Below are 11,951 nucleotides of genomic sequence, written 5' to 3'. Positions count from 1 at the left end.
TACAGATCGAACAGGAGTGGGGAGAGAGGGCAGCCCTGCCTTGTACCTCTCGAGATGTTCAAAGGCTCAGATAGTATACCATTTACCAAAATGCAGGCACTCGAATTCTGGTACAAGAGGGTAATTGTTCTCCGCATCTTTTCACCCACGCTGAACTTTGCCAAGGCCTCCCACAGGTAAACCCAGTTCACCCTGTCAAAGGCCTTGGTTGCGTCCAGCGTGAGGACCGCTAAGGGGAGGGACTCCAGCTAGGCCATATCTATTGCCCCTATTAGATCATAGGTTAATTTGTATAATTGTCGTCCCTTCACAAACCCTTTCTGATCCGAATGAAGGATTCCAGGAGCCACCATTGCCAGTCTCTTAGCAAGTATTGTGGTAAAGATCTTATAATCCACATTCAGAATTGATATGGGTCTATATGACCCACATGCGGAAGGCGCCTTTCCAGGCTTTAGGATTAAGGTTATAGAGGCATTATCCCAAGATAGTGGAGGGCGCATACCGTCCTGTAGAATTTGATTAAATAAAATTGTCAAAAAGGGGGCTAGTTCTTGCACTAATGCTCTGTAGATTTCTGCTGGTAGACCTTCCGGTCCTGCAGCCTTCCCTTTTTTTGCACATTGAATGGCTTTTTCAACTTCTCTCTCTGAGATTATACTATCCATATATTCACTCTGATCACTCGATAGAGTCGGCAAAGCTAATTGGTTCAGCCATTTCCTAAGGCCCCGTTGGTATCAATATCATATTGAGCATTAGCTATGTTTGCTTCAACTGAAGCGACAGCCTCCCTATACTCCCTCCTTCTATAGGACACCTTAGCGGTGATGAGGCCTCGTAAGAACCGGCGCCAAAGGTATTCCCAATAGAATGTTGCAGATTTCCTATGGTAGCTAGGTCCTAACTATATATACCTACTGGCTGTCGCCAGTAGGTAATACACACATATATACAAACATATATTTGATGTTTTAATAATTTACTTTTACAATGTATATGACTTTACCACACATGCATTTGCGTTATAATGGCATGCATGATAAAGTCATATGCGTTGTAAAAGTTTTCGAAATTATGTCTTTGCGGAGTAATAGTCCCGCGTTATAAAAATTGCGAAGTGATGGTATGCGGGATGTTGGTTTGCGGAATATCATCACATATTCCCGGGGGAGGGATAGTCCCTTTCTTGCTATTTCTGTGGAGGTAGGCCTTGTGTTCTGAGATTACCCGCCTCAAAGGTTTGGGCTCTCTCTTTATTATATTAGTATAGATATAGATAGCAGCTCAATGCTTGAGTATACCTCCTCCAAGGTAAAGCTAATGGGGTGACTTAGAGGTGAATCTGTGTTTAGCACTGCCAGGGGATCTACGTGAAATACCTTTTGAAAGTGAGAGGCCCACTGGTCTGGCGTTAGGTGGTGTCACACTGGCAGTCTAGATGGTTCAGTGAAGCATGGGCTATTGATAATCTTCCCAAAAAGGGATGAATCCCTCAATTCCCGGCTTTAACTAGATCCTCCCAGGCCTGCTTTTGTATAAGATTTTTAACATATTTTTCGTAAATTGCCGACAGGAGGTTACTCGCTCCTTTTCCCTTGGCACTTGTTTCAAGTCTACCTTTAAGCTCCTCAATGCCTGTGAATACTTGTGATCAAACCAGGAGGGGGAAGACTATCCCCGCCCCACTGCCTGTATGGTTAAAAGATTAAAACCACCAGGGCAATGGAGGATTATGAGTTTAAGATATCCTCACTTGATGTGTGGAAGTCTAAACATACCCCAATCCCATGCTGGCAGGAAGAGAAAAGGCTATAATTAAAGGCCTTTATATCAGTACTTGTCCAATGTAGGCGCCTGCCCTGATCTGTTGAGATTTAGAGTGCCTGTGACTTTTCACTACCCTTTGGTTTGTTGCCCAACCCCATGAGTAAGAGTATCAGTGGGTTGTGATCACTAAATGGATTATGTTCAATATGAAAAAACCCTGGACCACTCCCAGGGAGGCTGTCACAAAAATAACATCTATAATGGTGGCCGAACCTCTTTCCTTATAGGAGGGGGGCAGGTGTGAGATAGACCTGGTGTGCCAGTCATCTAAGGTGGGTATCAGATTATGGTTGGCTAAAAACATATTTGCCTCCTCCCCTTCCAAGGTGTGCTCCATATGCAACTCCTCCGAGATCTCACAAGGCTGGGTGTTTAATAGGTTCTTTGTAAAGGATGGGCACTAATATGATATCTGTGTTCCCAAAGCTCCTTTTGGGAGTCTAGGATGCATCTTAAGGCTTGCAAATTGTACAGCCGGCCTTTCCCCCTCTTGGAGTTATACAAATTAACTATAGCGGTTGGGGGAGTTCTCCCCATAAACATTTTAATGCCCTAAAATACATACCCATCCCACTTAAAATTATGTAACTCCTTTCATAGTTCTAAATCAACAAACATGATGAGCCCCCCGCTAGCTCTTCCTATTGAGGCACTTCCACTGGGGAGATAATCTTCTTATAAAGTTTTTCTCTGTCTCCCAAGTTTCCTGTAGGCATATGACTTTAAGTGACCTGATAAATGATAATCATCTATTGTCAGAAAACTTGGGGGATTGGTCTGCCACATTCCAGGAGATTGTGGTAAGTGCCACCGGTGGTGGCCGGGGAAAGGGTGGACATGTAAAGTCTCATCCGGGCATCGGGGTTGGACATAGAGGGCACACGTGAAAGGAGGGCAGATAGAATTACACTTGGGCTTGATCCTGCAGGGCTGCTGTCTACATCCGATCCTTGGCACAGGCGGCATGAAGGGTAAGGCGACTCAATAGGTCTAGCCTTTGACTCCTGAATTCAGTCTAGCTTGTTCAAGTCTGATAGGGGTGCAAAGGGATTAGAGAATGGCAGCGGCCCCCCCATACCTCCTTTATCGAACCCTCCACCCTGCTGGGCTTCTTATCCTGGTTACTCAATGGGGGTGTATAGAAAAAGGCCAGCAGTGGTATTTTGATTCATGTGCCTGGGGAAAATGTTTTAGATGCTCCAAGGAGGATTTTCCATGCTAAATTTAGGTGTTGTACTGAGATAATAAGACAGTCTCCTTCAAAAAATGTACTTGAGTTGCCTTTCCAAGCCACCCTCCGTGCCATCAATATGTTGTGGTAATCCCTGATGGAAAACCCAAATGAGTGGCGGGTTCTTCCTTTTGAGCACCCAAACCAGGTACCCCTCACAAAGCCACTGTGTAAGGTATGCATGCTGGTGGGAGGTCAATCACTGGGACCTGTAAAAACGTTGAGGGATACACCCTCAAGTAGGACACGTCTGCCATGCCTAGGGCCCAGGAAGGACTGGCAACAAGTGGTGCACCACCACCCTCTGAGCGCGACCTGCAGCTCTCTTGCACTATAGATTGAGCCACCACGCCATTGGCCTTTGGAGGAGCATTCACATACGGGGGACCGCTGTCATTTACAGAATTCCAAACAGGAGAAGCATCAACCAATGGGGTCTCACTGACAATTGAGTTAAAGGGGACTTTGCCCAAACAGATAAAACAGTGCACACTTAACTTCCAAAGTCCCTTAAGGATGACTCCAGTGTGTCCAATCTGATCAAAACCGGTGATTAAAGGTTGCTCAGTGTTGCCTTGAGGTTGAGTAGAGCAGTCGCTAGCTGGTTAGCTAATTCCTCGACATTGGACCTAGTAGCGGGGCTTGACTGTACCCGGCCATCAGCCGCAGGAGCTTCTGTCCCCTTCATAGCCTTCTGCTGCTATTTAGGGGCCAGGGCCGGTGGGGCCATCAGATCAGTTGGTGAAGTAGATGAGTGGGGGAAAGGCGAGGGAGCTAAAGTCTCTCGTAAAATGGCCCAGATGGTGCTAGGTCTGTGGGCAGCGGGATGGACCTAGAGGTGGAACGGCCTTAGGGTGTGTGAGGAAGCAGGAGAGGGACACAATTACATACTTCCCATGTCATCTTAGGGCTGCCTCTCACCCTGGTTGATGTCTTTATTGATGGTTCCTACCGCCTTTGCCAGGAATATGTTCATGGTAAGGTGCGGCTCGCCTGTGGTAGATGCTAAATGTGCCTTCCTTCTCCCCATTCGACTAGGGGGATGGATAAGGGCCAGTATGTCCACAACCCAAAATAACTTGGAAATGTGCAGCTATAAACAGAATGTGCAGGTCCCCGAGGAAACCTGCCAAACAAAAATGCACTCACTGATATCCCAGTGTGTCTGGCCTTTAATCAGTCCCTCTGTTATATAGGAGTAGTGGAAGTTGTACAGGGATCCAGTCTCCATCTTCTAATCACCAACCAAAGAAGTAGGCCCAGCCCAGCCTTATACAGGCGCTGACAGGATCAGTTGGGCCCGCTCTTTGCGTCGTCTGCACCCAGGCACTTGCCCGGCTATTCCCCGCACTCCGGGAGCCCGAAGCAGGCTTTAAACATGCCCCTGGGTGTGGGAAACATGAGGCTGGTGGCAGCTGCCCCAGGAAATGCTGGGGCTTGTTGTTTGCCCACTCCATGTAGTAAAAAAAACAGCTCCAGCGCTACAGGAGCCCGAATCAGACTTTAAACACGCCTCCAGGGCGGGAAACGAAATGCTGGCAGCGGCTGCCGCAGGAATCTTCTCAGTAAAGAAATGTAATAGACTCTTACAAACATCCTAATAGGTGGTGGTTATGATGGTATTGACGTCTGCTAGTGAGGTAAGCATGCCAGGCAGATCAGATGTTACTCTTTACGTTCGATGGATTGTTTGACAAAAGGTTCCTCTGGTGTTGCTGCAGATGTAAGTTCAGCAAAACTGCTCCATTGTTGCATTACTCTTGGCACTCTGTTTTCATATCTAAAAACATATGCAGGAGTTTGGTTTCGAAAAAAACAAACAAAAAGAAGTGGACTAAATATGGAGGAGTTTTCTTATTGCATTATTTTACCCACCAGTTTCACCATGCCTTGCAGATATCTCCATACACCGCTCGCAGTAGCTGTGTGCAGAACAAATGTGCCACCAGTTCACAGTCATCATTTAGAGGCCATGGAACTGACAGTGTGGTGAGCAGGAGTGCCAACACTTTATGGCACAGCTCAAACTTCATTCAGGATGTGTGTTTTATTGAACAGTAATATCACTCAGCTTTGTATATCTGAGAGACATTTTTCAGTGGCATCAGCTTCCTGGATGATTTTATATTGTGATTTAGCTCTATTTAATACATGAAATTCAGGAACTGTTGTTGAAGCAAGTGTTAGAGACGGCCTTTCCCAGTTTTGTGAGCTGCACTCTCAGTGTCCCAGGTCTAGGAAGAAAATATAGTTCATCAAGAAAAGTGGTATTGCACTTTAGATGAGGAGAGACAAAATAATAATACATGTTAGAATAGTACCTCTGTGCTCACAATGTTTCATTTAATAGTTTTATTTTTTGTTAATGCGTAGTAGCAATCAATCAAATCAATTAACTTCATTTTTTTTTATCCACAGGGTATCTTCAATTTCTAACATTGCTGCATTGCTGGATAAATGAATAAAGAAAATCTGAGCTCCCCTGAATATTTTTTAATTGTTGGATTTTCAGATATTCCGCAGTTGCAAATTCCACTTTTTGTTGCATTTTTAATAGTTTACCTGTTAACTCTAGTAGGAAATCTTCTGATCCTTACAACAACTTACTCAAACTCACATCTGCACACACCTATGTACTTCTTCTTGACACATTTGTCCTTTCTTGATATCTGTTACGTCACAGTCCTTTTTCCACAGATGCTAGCCCACTTCTTTCTGGATGGCATACTGGTGTCTTTTACTGAATGTCTGCTACAGTTGTTTTTTTTCATTGGCATGGCAACGGTTGAGATCCTCATTCTTACAGTCATGGCTTATGATCGGTATGTCGCTATCTGCAATCCTCTGCGCTACATGACCATCATGAACAAGGCTGTGTGCATGTGCATGGCTTCTGGGAGCTGGGTAGTTGGTCTTATTCATGCAGTTCCACATATTGTGCTTGTGTCCAAGCTCTCTTTTTGCAATTCCCACACAATTAACCACTTTTTCTGTGATTTGGCAGCCCTGTTAAAGATTTCATGCAGTGACACTTTCAGCAATGAGACACTCATTTACATCAGTGGAGTTGGAATAGGAATTACGTCATTTATTTTAATCATCATATCTTATAGTAAAATTGCTGCCTCAATTATGAAAATCAAATCCAAGAGTGGGAAGGACAAGGCCTTCTCCACGTGTGCCTCCCACCTCACTGTGGTTGTTTTATTCTTTGCATGTCTCTCTTCTACGTACTTGCGGCCGACATCCACATATTCAACTAAGGACAACAAGATAATGTCTTTGTCATATGTCGCTGTTACTCCACTGTTTAACCCAATTATATACAGTTTGAAAAATACAGAGTTTAAAAAAGCTCTGAGGAAATCAAAGAAAGCAACGTAATGTATGATACTGCATGAAAGAAAGTCATTTTCTAAACTGCTATTGTAATACTATTTCATCCACTGATGTATTAATCCCAAACTGTTTATGTTTTTCCAAATTTCAATATTGTTGCAAGTGTTTTAGAAGAAGCCTTATTGAAGATTTCCAAAGACACAACCATTTAATTGCAGAACAGTTTCACAACAGAAATGTTAATAAAAGCAACATTATTAATATTTTAAATCATGAATACAAAGATCTCAGTGTCACAGCAACCTAACATTTGACAAAATAAGTTTTGAAATAAAAAGGTGGGATCTATTTAAGGCTTTTAAAGTGATTTTGAAGGCATAACTTTAAATACATAGGGACATTTGGATATATAAACATAAGTTTATTTATTTTTTGTGTAAAGTTGAGATGTTTTACAAAATGTAAACAAAGTATACAGTTTTCTACATCATGTATCCTTTTGTTACTTGTTAAGTTGTTTAATTTCTATTTTCCTACTTTTGCATGCCTTACAACATTTTAGACATGAACTGTGCCACCACCATGTCTTCTCTCTCAGGAATCCGCTGTGAAACTAGAAGCGCTCAGAAGCTTAGAGGCTTCAAAACACCAGGATACTGTCTGTTCTCTGACATAGGTTTGCAAACATGAGTCTAGTGTGAAGGCTTCAACAATCCTAAAATACAGATGAGACGATTTATGGCCACGGTGCTCAGCTCACTCATCATGAGAGCAAGGCATTGTGACCCTGCAAGCGTAGCTTAGTCATCTAAATAGAGTTATACAAAACAGCAATCCCTGTCAATTACATGAGGGCCAAGAAAGAGGCCCATTCTCTGTAATGTTTTTCACAGTGTTGTCTTTTTTGTGTACTGTAGTCTATAACATTAAAATGTGTCTTTATGTTAGGTGGTAGAGACGTTTTTCTTCATTAAATGTGTGCCGTTACTAATGAGTAGTTCAAAAATGAGGCACTCGTCTCATTTTTTGTTTTTTGCCTCTATCCCCTGACCCAATTTTATTTATCAAGGGTTAGTTGAATTTGAGGAAGATGTGGCAATTTTGTCAAAATGTCTGCAGAAACATCAGAATAGTTTGGATGGGAATGTGCATGATAGTCTGCTACTTGTGCAGAGTATAGCCTTTCAGGCATTGGTGGACAAAATATTTACTCAGATATGAGCCATTCTGTTGAAAGTAAATACCTCACAGGAGTCCACTGTAGTAATTCCAGGAAGTATCTGTATTCAAGTTGAAGTACAGAGGTGGTAAATACGTTGGTCAGGGAAGTAGGTACTCCAAGATGTAAGTTGGTAAGAAGGCCCCACCAGGAGCTGCTTCCCTCAGCTCAGCCAGGAGTCAACTGACTTACATGAGTCACACCACATTCTGTGGCATCATTAACATTCTGATGTCCCCAGACTGAACATGGAGGGAAGACAAGATGGAAATAAAGAAGACAAGAAAAGACCTTACAACATATTCCATATGAATAGTCTGAAAAGAAGACAACAATGTTGTCTTAAACAAGTCTCCAAAATGTAGGCATTCAAGCCTCCGCTGTGCCCCTTTAAAAGTCTTCAAGACAATTGTTAGATTTTAAAGCAATGGATGTGCTGGGAAGTCTAGCACCAGTGCATTGACAATGAATCCAATATGGTGGCATAACATTACAATGAATACCTTTTGCATGCATGCCTTTAACGGGCAGTGACTTATCCATGCATTGCTTTTAACCCCTTCCATGCTCATGACAAGGTCAGCTCGTCATGGGTGTTTCCTGCGCTGTGCTTATGACGAGTTGACCTTGTCATGAACAATGGGATTATCCATCAATCAGCACAGGACGGGAAAACCCTTAGCATTGAAGGTGTTAAAACTCAACTCTTTACCACACACACGCCTTTACAACACACATATATATTCACTGATGGAAGGAAGCCTTTGTCCGCCCAATACTCAAGAAGGCCACGGCCAATCCTCAGGACTTAGGCAACTACCGCCCCATCTCCTTGCTCCCCCTCTTGGGAAAAATGCTGGAAAGCTATATTAATCAGCAATAAATAGACATCTAGAATCAAATAACATCCTGGACCCCTCACAATCCGGGTTCAGACGGGGCTTTATTACAGAAACTGCCCTGCTGGCCGTAACTGATTCCTTGAGGATGACTATGGACGCAGGAGGCTCGGCAATTCTGGTCCTGCTTGACCTCTCCACGGCGTTCGATACCATCTCTCACACGAAGCTCGCGGAGAGGTTGAGCTCTGTTGGTATCCAGGGTCAAGCCTTTAAGTGGCTGCAGAGCTTTCGGCAGGACAGATACCAAACTGTCACCATGGGCCCCTATCAGTCCAAAAACACTCCGCTGGACAAAGGTGTCCCCCAGGGCTCCTGCCTTATCCCCACCCTTTTTAATATCTATATGGCGCCATTGGCTAAGGTGGTGGAAGCCCTGGGGTTCGAAATGGTGTCATACGCCGATGACACCCAATTGGTGTTCAACTGTGGACCAGATAGAGAGGCCGATAGACGCCGATTCTGTACAGGTATGCTGGAGATTTCCAACTGGATGGAAAAAACTATCCTTAGCTCAACCCAAGCAAGACAGAAGTAATGCTTCTGGGCAAGGCAGGAGAGTCATGGTCCTCGGACTGGTGGCCTACGCAACTCGGTGCCCCTCCTGTGCTGGCACAGAGTGTTAACAATCTGGGCATCAAACTGAACCAAACCCTCTCAATGCAAGACCACATATCCTCAATAGCCGGAGCTTGCTATTTCAGGTTAAAGTTGTTGCAAAAAATCCTCCCCTTTATTCCCATGACTCATCGAAGGACGCTTACCCAAGCGACGATCATCAGCCGGCTAGACTATGGCAACGCCCTGCTAGCCGAGGTTGGAGTATCCCACTTGAGAAAGTTGCAGGTTATTCAGAACACTGCTGCCAGACTGGTTCTGAATCAACCAGCTTGCACCCCGTCACAGCCTTTGCTGAAATCCCTTCACTGGCTTCCAGTCAAACAAACGTCATTTTTCAAGGTCTGTTGTTTGACTTTCTCTGCGCTTCAGGGCTTAGGTCCTGTGTATCTGCAAAAGAAAGAGGAAAGATACAGACCCACCCGGGCGCTGAGAACTCATTTGATGCGATTACTTCATGTGCCACGCATCAAGCGCAGCAGGTCGGGGGGTAGGGCCTTTTCCTATTTAGCCCCTAAATATTGGAACAGTCTCCCAGTGGCCCTGTGTGGAATTTCCTCTTATGATGCCTTTAGGAAGCACCTCAAAGCTCACCTGTATTAGTTGCCCTAATTTCTGTTTTGCCACTCCGCTCTCCAGTGGTGACTGGGAAAAGCGCTGAGATGCCCCCCGGTGATTCGTGCACGATATAAGTTCATAACATAACATAACATAACATAACTGATAAAACTAATGTTACATAGAGGTTATAGTAAGAGTCAGATTTCTTAGGCTGAACTCCACTTGCGGCACTGCCTACACTGATATGGTGGCTTTGTCCAATCAGAAGCAAGGTGGGGAGGAGCCAGTTGTGCCCACAGCCATTTCAGGTCGGTCGTAGCATGGATACAGTAAACTGCTCTTACCTGACTGAAGCAAATGCTAGTGTTCATTGTTGCGGACTAAAGCCCTGTTTTTTAAATCTGCTTTTAAATTGCACTGCACTTTGCTGCTATAGTCGTTTGTGCTCATTTAGGCTGAACTCTGCCTGCGGCACTGCCTACACTGATTGGGTTTGCATTGCACAATCAGATGCAAGGTCGAGAGGAGCCAGTTGTGCCCCCCGGCCATTTCAGTTCAGTCACAGTGTGGACGCATGCCTCTGGCATGCTGAAGAGTGCCAAAGGCAAGGCTATCTGCGCCCGTCCATGCCTGGACGCCGCAAGGCACCAGGCACTCAGCTCATTTGGACACTCACAGACAGGTATTCCTCTTAAGGAATTTCACTTACGGAGAACTGCTTTGAATCCCTCTCTTAACCAGGTCTGTGAACCAGTTGATCACATGTTTTTCTATGAATATTACCATTACAAAACCATGATTCATGGCCATGTTGCAATGCCCTCCTCCCATGCTTTAAAGTTCCTCAGTCTAGACTGCCTCTCCTTAGCAAAACGCCATAATGAGGTGTTTGATATGATCCAGGCAGAAGGACCCAATGCCCTATTTCTCACAGAGATCTGGCTTACGTACATTACTAAGGCTGAGCCACAGACAGCGCTATCTCAGGGATTTATTTAATAAAGACACTAAATAGAGTGGATGGAAGTGGTGGAGGTATAGCAATCATCTATAAAACCAACTATGCATGTAGTCTAACTAATGAGTTGATCACAGATTGTGAATGCGGACTCTTAAAATCTCTCTAAACCCCAATTTTTTTTTGACAGGACTGCTCATCTATCGCCCTCCCGGACCATGCAAGAAAGTTTAGGGAATCGCTAACAAATTTCATTACATCCTGGCCACTAAATCTGCTAACTTTAATATCGTGGGAGATCTTAATCTTCACCTTGATGACCGCCAAGATGGTGAGATCACCAGTTTTCTGGCAGACCTCGCAACCTGTCAACTACCACAATTTTGTACTAGCTCAACACACTATGCTGGTCACCTTCTAGGCCCGGTGTGTTCTAACCTTCCTTTAAAGTCCTTTCCCCTGCCTATGGCCCAGACATATCATTTTCTTATTTCCATGGCACTCCTCTGTGAAATGCTGCCACCACACACTCACCCTAAGCTCGTCTTAAAAGGCCCCTGGCATAAGTTAAACGCCAATCTCCTCTAAGACACTTTATGTTCCCAAACACCATAATTGGCTGGTGATTTTGAAGCGGCTGATAGCCACGTCAAAGAATGGCTCACACATTCCCTTGATAAACATATTCCTATCATGCTTACGCCTTGTCACAGAATGTACACAATCCCTTGTTTTAATGAGATCCCAGCCCAGATGAGGAAAAACGCAAAGTTCTAGAATGTTCGTGGAGATACAAATATGATCTTGCAAAACACAATATTGCTCACCTAACAAGGCCTACCATGAAGCTATAAGGGAAACATATGATGAATATTTTGCAGAAAAAATCAAAAATAGTAACAATCTATCCAAAAGTATCTTTTGCTTGCTGAATGATATTGGAAATCCCCCTTCAGCAGGGGCACCCACCATTATATCTAACTCCCAATGCGGGGCCTTAGACACTTTTTTTGATAAAAAAGATGAGGACATTTATGAACTTTTCCCAATTGATACTAATGCTGAAGGGTGTATTGATCACACTAGCCATTTGGACCATCTTCTATCCTCCTTCCTGGTGCTATCCTGTGAAACTTTAAGGACTCTGTGCTATAAAATTAAATCAGGATTCCCAGCATATCCTTTCAAACCCGATCAGCTTTAGCCTTACTCCTATCTAGACTCTGTAGACTGATAAACTTATCTTTAGCATCTGAAGTCATACCAGCCTTGTGGATGCATGCCAAGGTCATTCAT

General features: G+C 44.0%; 1 protein-coding gene across 1 annotated transcript; it reads left to right on the top strand.

Moving 5' to 3' along the window:
* Positions 1-5,518: 5,518 nt before the first annotated feature.
* LOC147700791 (olfactory receptor 5V1-like) lies at positions 5,519-6,445 on the top strand. The gene has a single exon (XM_086928492.1). The coding sequence runs from the start codon at positions 5,519-5,521 to the stop codon at positions 6,443-6,445; it is 927 nt and encodes a 308-aa protein (XP_086784618.1).
* The last annotated feature ends 5,506 nt before the right edge of the window (positions 6,446-11,951 follow it).

This window comes from Lissotriton vulgaris, chromosome 7, assembly GCF_964263255.1.
Source record: "Lissotriton vulgaris chromosome 7, aLisVul1.2, whole genome shotgun sequence".
Lineage (NCBI taxonomy): Eukaryota > Metazoa > Chordata > Amphibia > Caudata > Salamandridae > Lissotriton > Lissotriton vulgaris.
The sequence above is the reverse complement of the archived record's forward strand: the minus strand, read 5'-3'. Positions and strand labels throughout refer to the sequence as shown.

Coding starts and splice junctions, on each gene's coding strand:
- LOC147700791 (XM_086928492.1), top strand. CDS start 5,519: ATGAATAAAGAAAATCTGAGCTCCCCTGAATATTTTTTAATTGTTGGA.